At 44.1% G+C, this 23,636-nt stretch overlaps 2 protein-coding genes across 6 annotated transcripts in view; one reads left to right on the forward strand and one right to left on the reverse strand.

Annotated features, from left to right (window-relative positions):
• LOC108942049 (high affinity cAMP-specific and IBMX-insensitive 3',5'-cyclic phosphodiesterase 8A-like) overlaps window positions 1–5,376 on the forward strand; it is a 35,817-nt gene extending 30,441 nt beyond the window's left edge. Inside the window, exon 22 of the mRNA XM_018765098.2 lies at window positions 3,374–5,376. Within this exon, the coding sequence (XP_018620614.1) occupies window positions 3,374–3,480 (107 nt within the window). The 3' untranslated portion in view covers window positions 3,481–5,376. The remainder of the gene's footprint in view (window positions 1–3,373) is intronic.
• Window positions 5,377–10,521: 5,145 nt separating this feature from the next.
• On the reverse strand, window positions 10,522–18,526 carry fsd2 (fibronectin type III and SPRY domain containing 2). Of its 5 annotated transcripts, none has more exons than XM_018764991.2 (13): window positions 18,235–18,526; window positions 16,749–17,360; window positions 15,980–16,075; window positions 15,404–15,658; window positions 15,199–15,221; window positions 14,520–14,641; window positions 14,234–14,395; window positions 13,714–13,851; window positions 13,458–13,611; window positions 13,069–13,202; window positions 12,709–12,841; window positions 11,834–12,010; window positions 10,522–11,341 (listed from the first exon to the last, which is right to left on the reverse strand). In XM_018764991.2, the coding sequence occupies exons 2-13, from the start codon at window positions 17,331–17,333 to the stop codon at window positions 11,089–11,091; spliced, it is 2,232 nt and encodes a 743-aa protein (XP_018620507.2). In that variant the 5' UTR covers window positions 17,334–17,360; window positions 18,235–18,526; the 3' UTR covers window positions 10,522–11,088. The 5 variants fall into 5 exon arrangements, with proteins under 5 accessions (XP_018620507.2, XP_018620512.2, XP_018620509.2 ...); XM_018764996.2 differs by having other exon boundaries at window positions 10,523–11,341; window positions 13,714–13,848; window positions 15,404–15,637; window positions 16,749–17,348; XM_018764993.2 differs by having other exon boundaries at window positions 10,523–11,341; window positions 15,404–15,637; window positions 16,749–17,348.
• Between the last annotated feature and the right edge of the window lie 5,110 nt (window positions 18,527–23,636).

A 23,636-nucleotide genomic window follows, 5' to 3' on the forward strand; every position in this document is an offset into this window, starting at 1 on the left:
CCATTTTTCCCTCACTCGTGAACAAGACCCTGAGATACTTAAACTCCTCCACTTGAGGGAGCAACTCCCCCCTAACCCGGAGGGGGCAATCCACCTTTTTCCGACTGAGAACCATGGCCTCGGATTTGGAGATGCTGATTCTCATCCCCGCCGCTTCGCACTCGCCTGCGAACCTCCCCAGTGCACGCTGCAAGTCTTGACCTGATGAAGCCAACAGGACCACATCGTCCGCAAAAAGCAGAGACGAGATCTCGCGGCCACCAGAACAGACACCCTCCGTTCCCTGGCTGCGCCTAGAAATTCTGTCCATGAAGATAATGAACAGAATCGGTGACAAAAGGCAGCTCTGGCGGAATCCAACATGCACCGGGAACAGGTCTGACTTACTGCCGGCAATGCGAACCAAGCTCCTACTCCGGTCATACAGGGAACGAACAGCCCGTAGCAACGAGCCCCGAACCCCATAATCCCGAAGTACCCCCCATAGGATGCCACGAGGGACACGGTCGAATGCCTTCTCCAGGTCCACAAAACACATATGGACTGGTTGGGCAAACTCCCACGAACCCTCCAGCACCCTAGTGAGGGTATAGAGCTGGTCCAGTGTTTCACGGCCAGGGGGAAAACCGCATTGCTCCTCCTGAATCCGAGGTTCGACTGTCGGTCGGATTCTCCTTTCCAGTACCCTGGCATAGACTTTCCCAGGGAGGCTAAGGAGTGTGATCCCCCTATAGTTGGAACACAATCTCCGGTCCCCCTTCTTAAAAAGAGGGACCACCACCCCGGTCTGCCAGTCCAAAGGCACCGTCCCCGAACTCCACGCGATGCTGCAGAGGCGTGTCAGCCAAGACAGCCCCACAACATCCAGAGACTTGAGAAACTCGGGGCGGATCTCATCCACCCCCGGAGCCTTGCCACCGAGGAGTTTTTTGACTACCTCAGCAACTTCAGCCAGGGTAATGGATGAGTCCCCCTCCAAGTCCCCAGCCTCAGCTTCCTCTACGGAAGGCGTGTCGGAGGGATTGAGGAGATCCTCAGAGTACTCCTTCCACCGCCCGAGGACATCCTCAGTTGAGGTCAGTGGAACACCGCTTCCCCCCTCTGAGTCGCCGGACGGTTTGCCAGAATCTCTTTGAGGCCGACCGAAAGTCTTCCTCCATGGCCTCACCGAACTCCTCCCAAGCCCGAGTTTTTGCCGCGGCGACTGCCAGAGCCGCGCTCCGTTTGGCCTGTGGGTACCTGTCAGCTGCTTCAGGAGTCCCATGAGCCAGCCAGGCCCGATAGAACTCCTTCTTCAGCTTGACAGCATCCCTTACTTCCGGTGTCCACCACCGTGTTCGGGGATTGCCGCCGCGACAGGCGCCGGAGACCTTATGGCCGCAGCTCCGAACCGCCGCCCCGACAATGGAGGCGCGGAACATAGTCCATTCAGACTTGATGTCCCCCACCTCCCTCGGGACCTGGTTGAAGCTCTGTCGGAGGTGGGAGTTGAAGACCTCTCTGACAGGGGCCTCCGCCAAACGTTCCCAACAGACCCTCACTATGCGTTTGGGTCTGCCAGGTCTGTCCAGCTTTTTCCCCCGCCATCGAAGCCAACTCACCACCAGGTGGTGATCAGTTGACAGCTCAGCCCCTCTCTTCACCCGAGTGTCCAAGACATATGACCAAAGGTCAGAAGAAACGACTACAAAGTCGATCATCAACCTCCGACCTAGGGTGTCCTGGTGCCAAGTGCACTGATGGACACCCTTATGCATGAACATGGTGTTCGTTATGGATAAACCGCGACTAGCACAGAAATCCAATAACTCACCGCTCGGGTTCAGATCAGGGAGGCTGTTCCTCCCAATCACGCCCCTCCAGGTGTCACTGTCGCTGCCCACGTGGGTGTTAAAGTCCCCCAGTAGAACGACAGAGTCCCCAGTGGGAGCGCTTTCCAGCACGTCCCCCAGGGACTCTAAAAAGGCCGGGTACTCTACACTGCCGCTAGGCGCATAAGCACAAACGACAGTGAGAGACCGTTCCCTGACCCGAAGGCGTAGGGAGACGACCCTCTCATTCACCGGGGTAGACTCCAACACATGGCGGCTGAACTGGGGGGCTATTAATAAGCCCACACCCGCCCGCCGCCTCTCACCTTGGGCAACGCCAGAATAGTGGAGAGTCCACCCTTGATCGAGAAGAGTGGTTCCAGAACCCAAGCTGTGAGTGGAAGTGAGCCCGACTATATCTAGACAGTATCTCTCAACTTCCCGCACCATCTCAGGCTCCTTCCCCGCCAGTGAGGTGACATTCCAAGTCCCAAAAACCAGAGTTGGCACCCGAGGTTTGGGTCGGCCGGGCACTCGGCCCCGACCACCGCCCAAATCACAATGCACCGGCCCCTTACGGTTTCTCCGGCAGGTGGTGAGCCCACCGAAAAGCGGCTCCATGTCATGGCTTCGGGCTGAGCCCAGCCAGGCCCTGTGGGCATAGACCTGGCCACCAGGCGCTCGCATGCAAGCCCCCCCCGCAGGCCTGGCTCCAGGGTGGGGCCCCGGTGACCCCATACCGGGTGGGGTAAACGAAAGCCTTGATTTTTTCTTCATAAGGGGTTTTGAACCGCGCTTTGTCTTGTCTGTCATCCAGGACTTGTCTGCCATGGGAGACCCTACCAGGGGCATATAATGGGCGAAGTTAGTCTGGAAAAGATGAGTTTTAAGACCCTTTTTAAATGTGGACAGACATTCAGCAGTTTTGAGTGGGGGGGGGGTTGTTCCACCACAACGGAGCCAGAACTGAGAACCTCCATGCTTTACCTTTTGTGCGCGGGACCACCAGACCGGCAGAAGTAGACAAGCAAAGGGGTCTGGTTGGGGTGTAGCGGTTGATCAAGTCTTGTAAATAGCTTGGAGCAGTTCTGTTGATGTGGTACTCTGACCTTTGTATCAAAAACAATATTGTCTGGTCCTGTACTTGATACGTAGTGGAAAATGCCCATAAGGTATAAATGTTCATGATCATGCGCAGATCAAATCTTTACAGAGCTACTCCTACAGTGTAATGTAAATGTTTAAATGTATCTCATAAAAACAAGAAAACACTATGAGGAAAGTGATTAGGAATCGTCGATATTCTGGTAAAGTTTTATGCAGCAACTTCTGTGAACACCGGTGCATATGGTGAAGGAAAGAAGGTAACTGTACTTGAGTCACACATCTGCAGCTATGTCTCTTTCTCCTAAAAGCATCTCCTAAATGCATAAATGTAAATGATATTAAATTGCTGTGACTTTAAACTGGAACTGAGAAAGTTACAGGTGGTGCCTGCAACCTTCAAGGAGCCCTTTTCCATAATTCATTCATTCATTCATTTTTGCCATGTTCCTCAACAGCATTTGCTGACCTGCCCAACCTCATGCAGCACTTGGACAACAACTTCAAGTACTGGAAAAATCTGGATGAGCGTAAACTGCGCAGTCTGAGACCCCCAATGGAGTAGCTGTTCTGTAGCCCCTGTGCAGTGGACTCGCACCTCAGGGACAGGCGTACGCAGAGGGATGAATTACACTAAACACATGGGTTGGCCTTCAGGTCTAAAAGGAGCAGTTCGCTGCCCAACCCTTGAGTAAAGAACCGTCCCCAAACTGCTGCGGAGGGTGGGGGATGGGGTACATCACACCCCAGGACTGGATCATCTGCGACTCACGCTGAAGCCATGCTGGGAAGCTACAGGTCTGTCTTCACCTGTTTTCTTTTCTCCTTTGTTTCATTTTTGGCTTTCTCCTTCGGAGACTTCCACAGTGGACATTTGGCTTTCATAATACCTTGCTACATGGTGAAAAAGAGCTGCTCTTTTTTTTTTTTTTCTTCTGGATGTCTTCAAGGGGGCCAAACATTTCTTTCTTTTTTGGCCGCCATTTTAAAGGACTGATAAAAATGGATGCGTCTTAGACTTTTTTTCTTTTTTTTTAACGGACAGTTTTGGGATATTTATTTTTTTAGATGTTTAATATTTCCTTATAAATTCAGACATAACTAATAAATAGGCCTAAGAAAATGAATGAATGAGTGAGAAGCCAAAGCATTGATTAATGAAAACATTGAAATTCCGCAAGTCTATAAATGTACTTTTCATTGATGTTGCTAATAATGTTTATTTTCATAGTAGAAAAGGATACCTTTTATATTGCACTGTAAACAACAATGAAAGTATATAAGTGGAATAAGCCATCCTGGGTTCAATCACTTGGGCAGGTAATTTTTTTTTTTTTGGTCCTGGCAACTCACCTGGACATCTGCCTGCTGCGTGATCCCTGTGTACAACATGGCTATCAATAATGGAAGGAATTTGTGAACAGAAGTGTCTCTGACTTGAATGATTTCTTTTTTTCTTCCCCTACCAGTTTTGTACCTGGTGTATTCTACTGAAAAGACTGCCTTATTTTTTACAATATTTATACATCACATCCCACTCTGTAAATGAAAATAACATCCTGGGAATTTCTAAATAATTTAGTTAAAATGATATTCAAATTTCTATTTTTGTAGACTGAATTTGACACTGGAGTGACATAAAATAAGCATGAATCTTGTCAAAGATTTTCTGAAAGTGTTTGGCAGAACTGTCAAATGGGTGTTTTTGTTCTATATACATCTAGAACACAGCTTGAGAAGCCCATGAAAAAATGGATCATCCACCACTGGTTCAAATTAAAAAGAACACGTTTGGAAAGAAGGCTCCTTGGAATATTTAAACTTGCTCTCCGAGAGTCGCAAATACTTTAAATAACTGATAGGACTGAATTGTGTATATTCATCCCGGCTGATTTGCGAAAACTTCGGACTCTGACTTCAGCAGAAAAGAGAATGTGACAAATGAATCTACTGAAAATAAAATGTTAATAATGGAGTCTGTGTTTTTTGTGTAATTGTGATTTTCCTGTGACCACACACACTCAGGACAGATATGGAGCAAGTGGGGATCAATCCCTTTTAAAGTTTGTTGCGTTTTGTGACGGTGGTCACCGGTCACACTCCTCAGGGGGCAAAGCATCCGCTAATTTGACGATGGGGGACAAATCTGTGAGTATATTTTTATGGTTTTACCCTGGTGTAGTCAAGCATTTATGAAGGGTGACAAATTCTTTAGAGACTTTGCAAATAGGAAACCCGTGGTGGCCCGATCCATGTTTTAATGCTTTAGTCTCATTTACCGAGCATTTATATTTGTTAATAATGCATTCAGTTTCTAGTCTGGGCATCCCAGAGGGTTAGACACAGTCAAGCGTTACCTGTGGACTTATGTTGAAAATAATCTGCATACAGGGCACTATGTTCACTGATTGGTATCTTCCCAAGTTATGGTTCTACTAATAAACGCAATGAATATCACTTCTGTCAAATCTGTGGTGTAGGTTTCTTTTCTGTCCTGTAGTTGCTTATATGGAGACCACTGGGAGAGTTTTATGAAACAAAGTGTGGCTTCTTTCTAATTGTTATTTTCCTTAATTCCCACCATCCAGCATCTATCCCGATTAGGCCAGTCCCAGAGTGTTATGAAATTAGATACATTCAGTTTGAATTTTCAATTTGAAAAATGTCATCTAAATTTATGACTGATCGTTTAAGAAGACAAAATTTCTCTCTATATATGCAGTGTCTTGTCATAAACCAGTGACCCATAAGTAAGCATACAGTTGGTGTTTGTGACATTGAAGTGGTTCCCTCTGGCATACACCAGTTGCCAAAACATTAAAACCACCTGCCTAATATTGTGTAGGTCCCCCTCGTGCCACCAAAACAGCTCTGATCCGAAGCATGGACTCCACAAGACCTCTGAAGGTATCTGGAACCAAGACGTTAGCAGCAGAGCCTTTAAGTCCTGTAAGTTGCGAGGTGGGGCCTCCATGGATTGGACTTGTTCTTCCAGCACATCCAACAGATACTCGATCGGCTTTAGATCTGGAGAATTTGGAGGCCAAGTCAACACCTTGAACTCCTTGTCATGTTCCTCAAACCATTCCTGAACAATTTTTGCAGTGTGGCAGGGCCAGTGCCATCAGGGAATACTGTTGCCATAAAGGGGTGTACGTGGTCTGAAACAATCTTTAGGTAGGTGGTACGTGTCAAAGTAACATCCACATGAATGCTGGGACCTAAGGTTTCCCAGCAGAACATTGGCCAGAGCATCACCGCCTCCACCGGCTTACCTTCTTCCCATACTGCATCCTGCTGCCATCTCTTCCCCAGGTAAACGGCACACATGCACCCTGCTGCCCACATGGCTATGCAGCCCCATACGCAGCAAGCTGCGATGCACTGTGTGTTGACCCCGTTTCTATCAAGGCCAGCATTAAGATTTTCAGCAACTTCTGCTACAGTAGTTCTTCTGTGTGATTGGACAGACAGGCTAGCCTTCACTCCCCACGTGTATCAATGAGCCTTGGATGCCCATGACTCTGTGTGTCGCTAGTTCACTGGTTGTCCTTCCTTGGACCACTTTTGGTAGATACTAACCACTGCATACTGGGAACACCCCACAGGACCTGCATTTTGGAGATGCTCTGACCCAGTTTAGCCATCACAATTTGGCCCTTGTCAAAGTCACTCAAATCCCACGCTTGTCCATTTTTCCTGCTTCCAGCACATGACATTCAAGAAGTGACTGTTCACTTGCTGCGTAATATATCCCACCCCTTGACAGGTGCCATTGTAATGAGATAATCAGTGTTATTCACTTCACCTGTCAGTGGTTTTAATGTTGTGGCTGACTGGTGTATTCACCTGCAGTCAGCAGTTGACCTTTACCCACACTAGGGATGCGAGATGGTCCCAGACAATTGCAAGGCGTCTGGTTTTTATCCTCCCTTCCCTCTCCATCATCCTATTAGATGTTTGTTTGGATGACACTTGTATGACCTTGCGCTGTAGAACCTGGAGAAGTAAGCAGACCTATAAATCCTGTTGGACGGCAGCCCTCTAGGACTGGAGTTATGCCCCATTGACAAGGAGGGTCTGTTGAAGACGGCTTGCAGCCTCTCAGCTGCAGTTGGCTGCAGTGCTGTTTTTTTAAATATATATATATATATATAATAAAAAAACAACCTCCTTTGGTTCTTTCTCTGTTATAAACAAGTGTACTAGAATGACCTTTGACCTTTGTAGAATTCTCCCTGTGTGTAAACAGAGGTCGGACATTCATTGTGTGGACATCTGCCGACACTACTGAAACCTGCTTTACAAGTAGATGACATTTTCTTATGGGCTCCTTATGCCATTACAATTTCGCATACTATTAATTTTATCTTCGTATCGTGTCTGTGTGTGTATATAAATGCAGCTGCAGCACATTTGCTCTTCACCTGATCTGGTTCAGAAAAAGTGGTGGAGATGATTTAGCATCTAACGTCAGAATCCTCTAACTTATTCTGCAACCTTCAGGTTACAAGTCCAGTTCATCACATGATACACTTGAGATGGTCACCTTTGTAGAAGCTTTCAGAACCACATGGTATCGGTAAGACATTAAGGGCGTTCCCAGGAAAACGTTGTGATGTGCAGTCATGCGGTTTGGCTTTGAGTTCCTTTCAGAAGATGAAAAAAGACGCAGAGTACAGTAAGGACTCAGCCTATGAGAGGTTCCAATCTGTATTCCATATAAGAGCAGAAAAAAATTACAGTGCAAATCCATCAGTGTCTGAAACACTCTACAGGCATCAATAACTGTCTGCTTACGTCACAATTAACGATCAGATGGAAAAATCCACTCTGTCCAAACGCCTAAATCACTCACAGTGCTGTGCTCACTTGGAGTTTGATGAATGGAAACCAGGCTTCAAACATCATAAAACACCAAAGTTAAACCAGTGTTTAAAATTGCTATTCAAAAAGGCAGCCTTTGAGCTGTATTTTCTCTTCAGAGTAATCTACAGACAATTTTTATTGAAGAATAAATGCCTGAAATTCCTAAAATTAGATGTTTGCGCTGTGCCTTGCTTGGCGTTGCCTATTGAAATATTCACTCAGTGTGGTTGTTTATAGAAATGTGATGGATGATTACTACTTTAGATGGCTGCTTGATTAACTTGAAATGCTGAAGTTATAAATCGAATATTAACTTAGAATATTAACAACTTAATGAGGTTTGAGCTGTTGCTTGAGATGAACAGGTTGCTTTTATTTTTTCAACTGCAAAAGTGTTCAAATTCGAGAAGTCTATGCCATGTAAGTTGCTTCTGACAGAAATGCATCCTAAAGAGCTGAACACGTACTCATTCATTCGTTCATTGTCGATCACTACAGTGCAGAGTCACGGTGGTCCGGAGCCTTTCCTGGAAGCATAGGTAGGACGTGAGGCAGGGTGCACCCTGGACAGGATGCCAGTCCACAACATGGTATCCACACGCATTCACCCAGACACACACATTAAGGGCAGTTCAGATTCACTATCCCATCTGAACTACTCGTCTCTGGATTGTGTGAGAAAAACCAGAGCATCTGGAGGAAACCAACACAGACACAGGGATGGCATGTAAGACTCCAAGCAGACCGAACCAGATTCAAACCCTTGTCCGAAACACAAGTGAGGCACCAGCACTGGTAGTATAGTGGTTAGAGTGACTGTCTTTGTAGGTTTGAGCCTCAACTCTGGCTGTAGTGCTCTTGAGGATGATACTTACCCTGAATTGCTCCAGTAAAATTACCCAGCTGTGTAAATGGGTAAATAATTGTAACCTTAATATTGTAAGTTGCTTTGGAGAAAAGCATCAGCTAAATGAATATATGTAAATGAGCAGCAACAAGAGAATTTTGTCAGCTTTGTTGACGAAAACTTGAGTCCATATAGAAGTATCAGTCGACAGTATTAACTGGAGCAGAATGCAAGAGCACTATTGACCAGCCAAACTGGACTGATGGTCAGAGTTCTCCCTTGGGCAAAGTCCATGACTATGGGACAAAGTGAAATTTTGATTTTGCAGGGTGGACAGAGGCCGGGGTTTGTACGTCCCTAAAAGCCTTGAGGAGTTTACTTAAGATCCTGGAAGTTTTGTTTTGTTCAGTTTGGTAAAGGAATAACAAGACACACGTGGGTTGTAAGTCTGCTGCCCCAACAACAAGCTAGATTTACTCAACCTTGTTTTTCACTAAATGATCTCAACTTTTTCCTAGGGATTTTTAAAATAATTTGCATAACAATACAAATACAGTGTCATTATTACTGTACCCTGAAGCATGTCCTCTTCTCTTATCTGCTGGGCTCCTTGGTTTTAGCATAGTAGGATCAACCTCTCTGTCAATAAAGCAGAGTAAACAAGACCTTCAGAAAGAACACTAACTTGCTTTAGATTTTAGATAAATGAAATGTCAAGGCATTTCTTTCTCTCCTAAACCAAGTAGATACAGGTTCCGGTGTGTTCTCGTAAAACCTGTGACCTACAGTGTGATCAATGATGTTTTAACGTCAAATGACTTCAAGGTACAGACTGGTATGTGGCAGCATTAAAAATATCCCTTTCTATGACCTTAAACAACCTTTTTATTTCAGACCAGTTCAATATGTCTGTTATCATTATAGCATGAACTGAATACCAAGTGGAACTGCAGTGCAGTTACACGTGTCTCCTTTTGTAGATCCACATCCATAACCTTGTGGTAGGAAAGTTACATAACAGAATTTTTTTTTGCATTTCAACTGCAACAGAGGTGTGATTCAAGTGAACTGGAGACTCCAAATTGCCCTGTTGTGTGTGTGACTACTCATGACGCACTAGCTTCCCATCCAGGGTGTACTCTGCCTCATGCTGGATGCATCTGGGATAAGCTCCAGACCACTGCAGTCCTGCATCCAACCAGCAGTTATTGATATAACTGATGGATGGATGAAAAGTGTTTGCACAGTATATGCAGTATACGGTATACAGTATGGATAAGTGTGTATTTAGCGGCGGGGGGCGGTTTGACCGAGTCCTGCTCTCTGGGGGGTCTGGGGTTCGAGTCCCACTTGGGGTGCCTTGTGATTGACTGGGCCACCGTCCTGGGTGTGTCCCCTCCCCTTCCAGCCCTACGCCCTGTGTTGCCAGGTTGGGTGCCGGCTTGCCATGACCCCTGCTTGGGACAAGCGGCTTCAGCCAGTGTGTGTGTGTGTGTGTGTGTGTGTGTGTGTGTGTGTATTTACCAGATGCTTTTCTTCAAATGAACTCTATGCAGTGTCATCAGCCCACACACCTTATTCACCAAGGTGACGTACACTGCTAGATACACTACTTACAATGGGTCACTCATCCATACATCAGTGGAACACCCACACACTCTCTCTCTCTCTGTCACTCACACACTATGGGGGAACCTGAACAGCATGTCTTTGGACTGTGGGAGGAAATCAGAGCACGCGGAGGAAACCCACGCAGACACTGGGAGAACATGCAAACTCCACACAGACTGAGCAGAGATTGAACAAATGTCCTCTGCACCAGCCAGGTGCTGTGAGACAGCAGCGCTACTAATACCACACACACACACACACACACACACACACACACACACACACACACATTATACTATAACCTGCCATTATGCTTTTTAACCTAACTGCCATTTGTACATTTCAGCTTTCCTAACTTTCATCAGCTGGTGAATATCAGTCCTTATAGTAATATGCTTTAAAGTCAGATTTATAACTCATTGATGACAAACTTTCAATATATTGCAGCAGTATTCTATACCAACATGTTTACCTGTTTTGACATGAACTAAGCATATTAATAATTAAAACAATTCTTTTCATGCTTTTTCTATACAGTAAACTTCCATTAATACCTTTGTCGTATTTTATCTCACAGGACGTGAACTGACGACAACTGCTTCAGTATTTCTATATATTTAACACGACTGCTATAATTCCTCTGATATCAAAGCGTTGCACTGTGTAGTCTCACTTTTGTTTCTTGTCATGTAAATGACGACAACATTACCATGTACTTAAACCAAGGAGAGGAGAAAACATAACAAAAACACAAAAAATGTCCTTGGTTATTCTTTTTCTGCACCACAGCCTTGAATTTTACATAACATTTTGTCAATATGCAGCACAGACAAGCACTAAAAATGTTCAGTTAAACATGGTGTATTCTGGGGCTGCGATTCCATTGTGGATGGTCAGTGCACCCGGGCTGTCCAGGGCAAAGCAGGGGTGGACAAGGTGCAGGAAGTGACAGTGGAACGTGTACAGGTGCTGGGCCAGGTGGGCGTTGAAGAAAGACAGCTTCCCAGCGTCGTAGTCCAGCAGCACCCCGACCCGTTTAGGGTGTACCGTAACGCGGATGTCAGGAGACCAGCCGCTGTGCAGGAACTCGTACTTGTGCCTGTAAATGACAGCGAGCTTTTAAAGAGCAATACAGAAAGTGGTGATGCTATGTTACTGTCCATCATTGCTGGGAGGTTTGAGGTTCACACCTGAGAATTAATAAAGCAGAACACAGTAAATGCTACAAGCACAAAGCAAACAATGCAACAGCATTCTCATGAATATTTAAGTGCTTTTCCTCTGCTGGTGCACTAAGTCTTGGCAAACAACTGGCCAAAACAAAAATCTGCTTCTCCCTTGTGTGCCGAACATAGGGTTGCCATGGGAACAGCCACACGGCAATATTCCAAGAGCATTCCATTCAAAATCCCTTTCACAGAAGATATTTGCTTGTTTTCGGTTGCAAGGAAATCTCCCAAGGCGCACAGGTGCAGATCCCGAGACATGTTTATTCATTCATTTATTATTCTGCAAATTATTTTTGCCGAAGGTGGTGGCAAACACTTCTGCAGATGCAGGTGAGGTGAAATAGTTTGCAAGTGAGGTGCACCTGGAGGGTGTGATGACGTGCCGCATACACCAGGAGGTGCTGTTCCCCCCCAGGAAGCCGTTCCTCTGAGTGTCCTCATAGGCTATGCCAATCCTGAACTCGGTCCTCTCTTCCACATCCACCTCCCAGTAGTGTCTCCCCCGCACTGGAATCAAGTCTCCAAGCACTGCCACACACCTGGAGATGCAGGAGAGGGCAGCACTGTGGTTACAGCTCTGTGGTTCACCTACAGCATGTACTACAAAAAGCGTTCTAAAAAATGTTCTTTTTTAATTCTATTCAATCTACATTTCATAAACACTTGACAAATACAGCTGATACAAGTATATGCTCTTTAATGTATGTGATTTATTTTTGACATTATATGTAGCACAGGAGCATTAATCAAATATTACATCTTTTTCATCACGGGATATAGAACTCAGGGCAGTATGCTGGCGCCTCACGGGTGCCTGGGTCGTCCGTGCTGAAGAGGTTTCACCAGAGTTTCATCCGGGAGCTCTAATTTCCTGCCATAGTGCAAATGGGTCTTGCAGGTGAACTCGTGACTAAGGCGTTCTTATAGTGGGTGAGTCTGTGTGTGTAACTGAATAAAAGTGTGTGTGATTGTCCTGCACAAGACTGGTATCCCATCCAGGGTGTACTGTACTCTCTGCCTGTACATTTCTGGGATAGGCTCCAGACATCCATGACTCTGTAGTAGCTACTGGTAAGGAAAAACATAGTATTCAGTTTGTCAAATTGTTTGTGTTGACTTTCTCAAAGTAACTTTTTCACATAGAATGCTGTAATGTAATAAGTGCAGTTGTCCTTAATTTGTTTTTGACCTAAACCGAACAAGAGGAACAATCTCACTTCTTTGTAAAAGAGCCTGCCTTGCAAATGTATTATCACTGAAGATCATGTCACTCAAAGGTAAGTCTTCATCGCCGTAGAACATGGTAAACCCGTCTTCTGAGATGGACAGGCACGGGTGGGCTGTGTCCTCCAGTAGGTGGAAATATGTGCCTGCTCTCCCACAGGAAAAGAAAACCGTGGCTTATTACAGTCTCATATTCAATGTATAACTATGTAATTAATGAGAGAGTTTATTTTGTTTGGACAGGTTGCCAAAACACTACAACACTGCAAATCTTTTCAAATAAAGCACATTGGATTATGCAGTTGTCACCCGATCAGCTGCGGGTGTCAGTGTTAATGAATGATGGTGTAGTTGTGAGCCGGGTTGCCTTCACCTGTTGTTTGGATTATAACTGGTTCACTCCTCTCACTGGGGCCCCCAGTGTTTATGGCCCTCACGCAGATTGAGTAGTGACGTCCCGACTGCAGCTGGATCAGACACTCGCAGGTAGGGATGGCCACTATGGACCTTGAACGATATCAAAGACAAAGATGAAACGGCAAGATGGAGCTGGAAACAGGCCAGGCCAGGGCTGAAAGGAGCAGTCCCAGCCATTGGTAAACTGACACTGACAGTTGTGTGAAGATGCCTTCCATACCATAAAAAAAAGACCAAAACTTACTGTAATTCTTACTGTTAAAGCTTGTCAAGCAGGTTATACACTCCAGCAGTTCACATTCCTTAATCCATCCTAAAATCCCTCCTGGCCTATAGTGTACTTACTCACTTATACCATGGTCGGGACACTCTGCGCCAATCTCGCTCAGCTCCATGGTGTAAGAGTCTACGGGGTTGGTGTTGCCAGATTCCCAGCGGATCAGCGCTGCATCGGGGAAACTTGTGCACTCTCGCCACTTGATGACAGGGGGTGAAGGCACTGCAAGGGAGGTGACCAGGCGGCACTCAGAGGGCATGATCATGTTTCTGTCTTGGTCTTCCACGCTCATGAGACTGCATGACATAGGAGGGTGCCTGTTACCTGTCATATAGACTGCTTTCTCGCTGGCTGGGCTGACGCCGGTAGTGTTGGTCGCAGTAACCCAGAACTCATACTGTGCATTGGGCAGCAGGTCCATTACGGTGAGGTATGTCTCTTTAGCCCTCTTCTTCAACACTGCTGATGAGAAAAACTAGAACTCCTTAAGGTGTTACTATAGTAGTAGAAAGCGCTGTGTACAGCATCAGCATTTTTTGTGGCTCTGTTGGAAATTTTTCAAAGAGCCTGATGTGTTTCTTCTACTCACCTGACAGATCATTGAAATTCCTGTATGAACTATGAGAACAAAATCAGATTGCTGTACTATAAAGGGTAAATGCTTTTTAGCCTGAGAATACAAATGCAGGTTCAGATCAAGGTAAGGAAATATTTTTTTCTTTTTTTGTTATTTTTTTCTGTGACTCCAGAAGTAACTGCTTATGTGTACTAAAAGTTTGTATTCCCAGTAGAGCATCTCTCACTACAGGTAACAGGTGAGCTGTAGGGTCCCCAGCAGCCTCACCCTCAGGAGCCTGCAGGCCAGCATTGGTATCGTCCAGCACAGGACGGTAGTGAAGCTCGTAGAACTCCACTGTGTCGTCTGAGAACAGGCTCCAGCAAACACGCACTGATGTGCTGGTGGCCGAGTTGGGAATCTGAGGGTTGATGACTGGGGCCGAGGGGGCTGAAATTACAATGTTGCAGAATCAGAACCAGCCTTGTACTTCACACGTCTGGAATGTTCTACACAATCTTTAGCGTAATATTATATGAATATAACAGTGGTTGAAAAGAGTGAGAAACCAAACCTGGTACAATGTTAATTGAATCCATCATTTGTTTTACATCTGACAAATCAACAGTGGAATTCTCAAATTCCAAGGAGGCCAAAAGCTTGAAATTTGGTTCATCTTTAATTAAATCTTCTGTTCTGTTTGAAAAGAAAGCATATGTTGTATGTACATAAATATGATAATTTCATAGGCCTGAAGCAGTTACGAACCCAAAGCCAATCAGTGAATAAAACTAAAATGAACAAAACATAAATTAACTGAAAAATGGATAGCATGGAGAGGGGGGCATGGTGGCGCAGTGGGTTGGACCTCGTCCTGCTCTCCGGTGGGTCTGGGGTTTGAGTCCTGCTTGGGGTGCCTTGTGACAGACTGGCGTCTCATCCTGGGTGTGTCCCCTCCCCCTCATGCCCTGTGTTGCTGGGTTAGGCTCTGGCTCCCCGCAACCCCGTGGGACAAGCGGTTGTGTGTGTGTGTGTGTGTGTGTGTGTGTGTGTGTGGATAGCATGGTGGTATTTTTTAAATTTAAAAATGCAGATGAACGTAAAACATCCTGAAAGCTGTCATGCACTCATTATGCCCTGCACTATGACAGGATGACCACTTACACTAGCAGGTTGTACAGTATTCACTTACAGTATGTAACAACAGCAAGCCATTCATATTATGCATAACTGCAAATGTCATGTCAAATTACCTTGCAATAGCAGATGCCACAGCCTGTTAAGAGAAACACGATATTATGACATTACTACCAGAGCAACTGAATCAAATGAAGCAAATATTTTAAGATTTTTTATATGCGGAAAGTACAATAGGAGAAATATATAAGCGTAATGGAAATGAAAGCAGATTGTCAAATGAAGCAAGGGTTCCCCCTTTTGTTCATCACCAGAGCGCACCTGGAGGAACATGAGTTTGTTCTCATTCCTGTAGATTTCCTGTGCTTCCTCTATGAGCTCCTTGGAGATGTCCAGGGTCTTGCCACAGTCCACAAGTTGGCCGTATAGGGCCTCTAGTTTGAGCTTCTTCTCATCTGCCAGACGGGACGCCCCCTGTTCATACCTCTGAGACAGGGTCTGGATCACGTCATTGTAGTGCTGCTCCAGGTTCTGCTCCTGCCTGCCAAAGTTCTCCTGTGGAGATGTGCCCATGTTCTGTGTGCTTACAAACACATCACTTTTAAACTGTAGTCCCCTGGTCCAGGGCTGGACTGGGTACAAACAGCCTCTAAATAACCTGCCATTAGGAATGGGAGCACTATATCACACTGCAATAAAAACAGTTAAAACATTTATGTGTAACAGATGAATATGGCTAATGATCACAATGGCTAAAATAAAGGATATGCTGTACATAGAGAATAACACAGACATTCTGAAACTTTCCTGTATACACAGAAGCTCTAACCTCTAGCCTAGAACAATTTTTAAAGTATAGTATACATAATGAAATTTCATTAAATGTTTCATCCTCACTTCTACTGTAATAAATATCTCCTCCAAGTGGCTTGCAAAATTCTCCATAAGCCCAATCTGCTCTTCCAGCTTGCCTGTGGTTTTTTGAAGGTCTTCCTAGTGGAGAGGGGATTTATGTCAGTAACAAATGCATTGTAGGAAACGTCAGTTTGAATTTTTACATTTATTTATTTAGCAGACACTTTTCTCCAAAGCAACTTCCATTGAACTGTATTTAGTGTTATTAGCCCACACACCTTATTCACCAAGGTGACTTACACTGCTAGATACACTACTTACAATGGGTCACTCATCCATACATCAGTGGAACACACTCTCTCCATGTCACTCACACACTATGGGTGAACCTGAACAGCAGGTCTTTGGACTGTGGGAGGAAACCAGGGCACCTGGAGGAAATCCATGCAGACACAAGTGGAACATACAAACTCCACACAGACTAAGCAGGGATCAAACCAACGTCCTCTTGCACCACCCAGGCGCTGTAAGACAGCAGTGCTACTTGCTGAGCCAACATGCAGCTCATATATACAAATTTTTACTATAAATGGCTGCAGTTTTTATTCGAGTCCATGTCTATCCTTCCATTAAGCTATGTTATTATATACACTGCCATCTCAAATTATTCTGTTTTCTTCCATATTAGCTGAAATGTTTAGCTGTTATTCTTATTAGTAGGAATACATAAATACATAAACCATGTCTGAATGATGTAATACATTACTACAGTTGAAGTAAGGTATTACATTTTGTAAGAAAAACCAAATACCTTAATTTCCTCTGTGGCTCTAGATATGAGAATGACTCGATGGTCCTTGTGTGGTCCGTACAAGTTCTGGAAGGACCAAGTGGGTGTTTTGCAGTCAGTGCAGAAGACATCTGGAGACTCAGTTTCATTATCCTCTGATAGTCTCTCCTTCACATCCATCTTGTGTTTGCTCCTGCCTCCTTCTGGTATAGAACACATCTGGTCTCCAATTTGCTCTTCTTCAATTTCATTCTCCTCCTCAAAGACTTCATCACTGTACTGCATCTGCCCTCTGTGAGAGCTCAGAAGTTGAGGCTCATCATCGTCTGACTGGGACACATAGGGGTCAAAGTGCAGGGATTCATTGGTGTCCACCGAGAAGCGCTGGAGCTTGGATGGGGGTGGGATCCTTCTCGTCTCTCTGGGGAGCTTCTCTTGCATGATTTTCATCCTGCTCTGTCCTTCACATCTTTCTGGCATCCCTGCATCAGTACTGGACAACCCTTTGGAAGGAATTTCCATCCCGATGTCAGCCTTGTCATCCCAAACCCTGGCTTGGTTATCAGGACCAACCTCTCCTGCGCTGTACAAGTCCTCCGCTTGCATCTCAATGGATTTGTCCTGAAAGGGAACCTAATTTCTCTTAGTCACTATATTCCAAGGTTTCTTTTGTTTTGTATTGCTCAAGGGTTCCAGAACCCGCACAAGGTATTTTTTAAGTTCTGAAGTCCTACTTTGTCTTTTCTGCCATATCAAAAGACCAGGGTAGATCAAACCATTCACCAGCAAGAATGTTTTCACATCATCAAATTATATTTGCTTTATATGTTGTACAACAAAAAAGGTTCCACTCAGTAAACAAATCATCTGTCAAATGAACTTAACGGAAACGCTTAACAAAAAAATGAGCATTTGTATTATTCATGCATGGCTTAATAAATGCTAATAAATACATTATGTTCTGTTTAATCACATTTAAGTAATATTTGTACTTCCCAGGGCCTGTTTTTAGAAAATAAACACATTCATATAGACACACATGCCAGTGCGCAGGACATTATTAAATAAGGGATTTGTGGTAGTAACATCCACTGAAATCTAATTGTTTTATTTAAAACTACAACTAACTATAATTGCAGCATACTAATTTTTTAGGTTATTTAACCCGTGTACGTTACATATTAGCTATATAATATATATATATATATATATATATATATATATATATATACACTGCTGATAGACGTGCACTAACCGTACTTGTCGAAACGATAAGGTTTTTGAAAACGATAATTTAAAAGGTTTTTGACAAACATTTGGTAGTTCTCCAGATTCATTTTTAAACGAAGCTTTCTAATTTAGGAAACAAAATACTAATAGTAAATAAAAGTCACATTGTTTTACTCCGTTGGAAACTTCGACTCGGCTCCGCAGCACCGTAAAAAACCCTCTCTTTAGAGAACCGCTGGAAAAGCGGGAATATTGCTAGGGGGGAAATGAACTTTACCTCGGTTTTAGCCACTGGTTTCGAGATTTTGCTGCCTTGTTGCGATCATTTCTCGGAGGTCCGTTAGCGGTAAATTTAGATCATTAGGAGGGTCGTCAGCTGAGAACAAAAATAGAATATAAACTAGAGAGACAGTCATGGGATTGGCAGCTAGAATGTCACCGGGAGGCTCTTCAGCCGCCTGGGAATTGACCTCCATCCGTGGCACAGAAAGAGCACTGGCCGGGGAAACTCAATGAACACATTACTTTCATTTCTTGTCAGTAACCGCTGATGAGGGGTGGCGGTGGTCCGGAGCCTATCCCGGAGGTAGAACGGGGCGAGGCAGGGGCAGTGACGTCACAAGGGTTGGGGTCACTACCCCCTCCATGGACCTCCTCCTCTATTAATGTTACTCGTACATCGTAATTTCTCTATATCACTGAATGTAATGGCAATAGTAGAGACATAAGTCACTAGCAAAATTAAAATGACACCTTTAAATTACAATATCATACGTACAGCTTATTAATGTATTTAGTTTCATGTGGTAAAGTGAAAATTCGCTATGAAAACAACAGAATTCGAAGTAAAAACGTTTAAGACGTACATAAAAATTAATGTTTATTTTAACGTTACTGATACAGGTTCACAAATACTAATTACTACAATACTGCAGCTAAAACAAGAAAATTCGACAAAATCAGCGACTGTGCAAACAACAGCAGCGACGAAAACAAGAGCGCATGCTTGTAGCGGATGAAACCACGTGATTCGGAACGTCGTTGTAATTGGGTAATAATAAGAGATCTGAGCGGAGCGTATTGGAAGGTTCAAAAAGGCAATTAGCATAGAGTGTTATCTTTGTGGGTGTGTTCAAATTTGTAAACTGGATTTCTGAAAAATGTTTTTATTCTAATAACTAACTACAGAGATATTTTTCAAAAAAAAAAAAACATTTCTGCTAAAGCACTGATAATTTTTATAGACAGTCAGTATCACCCGGTGCGGTCTGTACCCCCCCCCCCCCCCCGCGCGAATGTTATGAAGTGTGTAAATGTTACGGTTCTCCTTGTGCGGTGACTTGCAGCGCTGCTTCTAAAAGAAACTCAGTGGCCACATCCTCGTCAGAGTTAAAGTTATGGAGAGAGCAGAAATAAGGAACAAGTTGATAAAGTCAATTTCGCTATTGATACTTTACTTTTGTAGGGCGCACCAGGTGCGTTGAACAAGTTTGTCATTAAGATGCCAGAACCCCACAACTCTCCGATGTACGTCCAGTAGTATTTGTACTTTAACTAATGTTACAGAATATGACCACAGTCAAACTCTCCAGTGTATATATATATATATATATATATATATATATATATATATATATATATATATATATATATATATATATATATATATACATATACACACGGGGGTGCGGTGGCGCAGTGGGTTGGACCGCAGTCCTGCTCTTCGGTGGGTCTGGGGTTCAAGTCCCGCTTGGGGTGCCTTGCGGCGGACTGGCGTCCCGTCCTGGGTGTGTCCCCTTCCCCCTCTGGCCTTACGCCCTGTGTTGCCGGGTAGGCTCCGGTTCCCCGTGACCCCGTAAGGGACAAGCGGTTCTGAAAATGTGTGTGTGTGTGTATATATATATATAAAACAACCGCCTGCGCTCGAGCCGCTGTGCTAATGACGTCATACAAACGGCTGTGGCGGGAATTTTACCTGCTCGTGGTACCTGTTTGTTCCTATTGGCCTCTAATGTTTTTACACGACGGCTGTTAGAGATTCCAATGGATTATTAAGTCTTTTCTCTGTAGTCATTTGTCACTTGAGCAAGGTTTTATTCCTTAGAACATGTCAAAAGTGGCGTTAGTCCTCAAGGTAATGTTACTGAAAAGATACGCTGCCTTGGGCACCCCAGTTTTCCTTCTGCTGTCTAATGGCTATTTAAGTAGAAGGCTTTTCAGAGTCAGTAAAGTAAAGTTGGTCTCCAGCGATTTTGTGTGTGGTGCGAGTAGCCCGTATTTCAGTGTACACACTGGCTGCTGTGCTTTCTGCTGTGACATTGCGCTGTTCTCATGGAGTCCTGGCAGGCCGACGTCAGTGGGCGGCGTGGAGAGGGATTTGTAGGAGGAAACCTCCGACTGCCATGACTCACAGCACCAGAGTCTTCTCCCCTTGTCTAGAAATGAAGCTGTTTGTTACAAAAATAGACTCTTCAGCGAAATGCCCCTGCTGAAGCATCACCTCAGAGTGTCACGCTGCCATACAACATCTCCAAACAGCCTTTATCGAAACTGTGCATCCACTTCCATTGTGTGGCCCAGCGGTGCACTTTTTCTCCAGAATGCCTCATCTTAGTATTTTGTTCCACAGAAAAGCATTAACATTATATTGTACATTTCGCTGACACTTTTCTCCAAAGCATCTTACAATGTTAGGTTTGTAGGCTAAGCTACTTAGGCCTACAGTTATTCACCCATTTATGTATACCTGGGTAATTTTGCTGTATCAGTTCAGGGTAAATACTTTGCTCAACTGTACTACTGCAGGAGCAGGGATTCAAACTTGTCTCCTTCAACAGCCAGGTGACAGCTATAACCACATCAACTGTCGCGCCATCATGCCTGCGGGCAGCACATAGTGCAGTGGTCAGCGCTGTGTCCTTGTGTGTGAAGGACGCAGGTTTAAATCCCATGTCTTGCAGTAGCACCCTTGAGCAAGGTACTTACCCTGAATTTTACCCGTAAAAAATATTCAGCTGTATAAATGGATAAATCACTGTAAATAGCGTAACATTGTAAGTTGCTCTTGAAAAAGGCATTGCCTAAATTGATAAATGTACCTTAATATCATTGATGTACCAATGTCTATTGGTAGTCAAGGATGTTTTGTGTCTCTGTGCATTTGCAAGTAAATCAGCAACACCTAAGCATTGTAGTCCAAATTCTGTCTTCATGGGGATGCACAACTGAATTGTCTCTTTTTGATAACAGCTAGGTTGCTGTGACTCACACAGCATTAAGTATGTGTGATGAGCAATAATAAATAATGTGTAGCAGTCCAATAATGTGAAGCCTCACTAAATGGCCTAAGCGAGGTGGTTCAGGTCGCTGCCTTTGGCGTAGGAGTTTGGGATTTCATACTCTCCATGTGCAGTCCCTGGTGGAGTTGCTACAAATGGGTGAATGCTATTTGCTATTGAGGAATGCTAGTTACTTAAAACCAAGAACTGTCTTAGTTGCAGTTCATTCATAAATATTTGTCTCCAAGAAATAATGTGATTATACATCCATTCAATAAATGCTTTCCCCCATGCTCTTTTTATAGATTAAAGAGCAGTTCCCATTTAATGTTATCGCTATCCATAATATGCAAATGGTAGACTATAATTTTTGGTTTGCAAAAAGGTCCAACAGTTGTATGTGGCAAGGAAAAAAAAAATCTTTAAGTAAGTTCAAGCTTATTTGCTGTATTTTTTCTTAGAGATCTGCAGAAGCCAAAGAGTTATATCCCAGGAGGAAAGCAGACACAGTGGGATTCATTAAACAGCCCACTCAGGCACTCGCTTTATGGAGACATCAAAGACATCGACAGGTACCACGCGCCTGCCACTTTGGCGATATACACATGTGCACACAATGCTGCTCAGTCCCATATTTATGTTTAGATCAGAGCCGTGAAAGTGATATTTTCTTCTTTTTCAGCAATGCTGAAAGGTTTGATGCCGAATGTTCACAAGGAACCAAAAATTCTTTGCCAGGGGGCCTGAACCCTTTAATAACTTCAGTATCTGTATATATAGACTGTAGAGGTGCGTAGTTTGAAGGATGCACATCACATAGACATAAAGTGTGAAAAGCCCAGTGCTTTGACAGATGCTGTCTGTGGGGTTTTTTGACACAGTGATGCCGAAACACACAAAGGTTTGCTCTTGGGGTTCTTCTACAATCTGAATGAGGTGGGAGGTAAAGTGTCTGTCCATAATAATGCTTTAATACACCAGAGCAAATGACAGCTGATGTAGCATGTGGAACTAAATTGTATGTGGTGTAGTGGTGTGTGTGTGTGTGGAGCAGCAGTCAAAGGCCAGGGAAGAAGGAGGGACACACATCCTGAAGGAGCGCTCATGTTTCAGTCTGAGCACCAGCTGCCTTTAATTGGAAAGTGTTGTTGCCTGGAGGACAAAACACAGGTGGAGACCACATTATTTGTTCAGCAGATGCCCTTTGTTAGTAGGTGAGAAATCCTAGAGCAGGTTGTAATTATAACAAGCAAAAAGCACTCCCAAACCTTTGTTCTTTGTCTTCACTAGCTGTCAGTTGTCTCTGGGTACCTCTGTGACCCTCCAGTGACTCATGTTTCATCATCTCCCTGATTTCATTTGACTCACCTTCTCACTATGCTTCCATTTGCCTTGCATCGAAGAACAGCATGTTCCGTAATGCCCACATAGTCCAAGAGGTAGCTCTTAGAATGCAGCAGCTTGCGTGCTGACAGGACCTCTACTCCTATTTGATCTTCAAATCTCTCTCAAAAAGTCTTAAGAATAATGTGATTTCACTAATTTGGATCATGCACAAAGAGGCTCTTATTGGTGTCCGGACATCTTCATATACTGAATATGTATGTACACATTGTAGGTTGTGGTAGAATCAAGTTATTCAGTCAGCCAGATTCTAGAGACTTCCCCCAAGATGGTCTAGTAATTTCATAGGTGCTGCCACCTTGTGGCTGCAGTGTCTTCATGGGGCATCCCTCTGATGGAATGAATGACCACACAGTAGAATTAATAATTTCTGATAGTGGTCGTACTGCACATTTGTTAATCGGAATTTATTCAATCATTTGTTCATTTATTCATAACATTCACATGAGGTCAGCATGTAGTCAAATAAATCAGTCCAAAGGTAGTGCTTTAAAGATAGATATTTTAGATGAAATCTAGATAGTCTTTTGTATTACCTTGAAGTTGATACATTTATTCATTTAGCTGATGCTTTTCTCCAAAGCAACTTATAATGTTAAGGTTACAATTATTTACCCATTTATACAGCTGGGTAATTTTTTACTGGACTAATTCAGGGTAAGTACCTTGCTCAAGGGTACTACAGCCAGAGGTGAGGCTCAAACCTGCGACCTTTGGGTCCAAGGCAGTTGCTCTAACCACTACGGTACCAGCTGTCCCTTTTCATTTATTAATTAATGATCCTTTAATTTGTTTTGACTGGTTATACATGTAAAATACAAAATGCAATGTTTCCTGCTGTGGGCTTTTCCCGGAATTTGGGCAATTTTTCCCAGTGTAGTTGCAAAAAGATCTCACTGTATGTCAGCGCCAGTGCATACATCTAACACAAACGGTGCAGGAAATTTGCACTGGAAGGGTTTGCATGCTTTCAGCCTTGCGCCTCATGTTTCTGGGC

Source organism: Scleropages formosus, chromosome 7 (assembly GCF_900964775.1).
Source record: "Scleropages formosus chromosome 7, fSclFor1.1, whole genome shotgun sequence".
Classification (NCBI taxonomy): Eukaryota; Metazoa; Chordata; class Actinopteri; order Osteoglossiformes; family Osteoglossidae; genus Scleropages; species Scleropages formosus.

Bases quoted from the DNA above. Each gene is read 5' to 3' on its own strand.
- fsd2 (XM_018764991.2), bottom strand. From the start codon at position 17,333: ATGCAAGCGGAGGACTTGTACAGCGCAGGAGAGGTTGGTCCTGATAAC. The intron at 16,076-16,748 runs GTATTTGGTTTT...CCTCTCCACTAG, and splicing joins GAGCCACAGAGGAAATTAAG to GAAGACCTTCAAAAAACCAC. The intron at 11,342-11,833 runs GTGCACCTCACT...TGTCATTTACAG, and splicing joins CACGTCATCACACCCTCCAG to GCACAAGTACGAGTTCCTGC.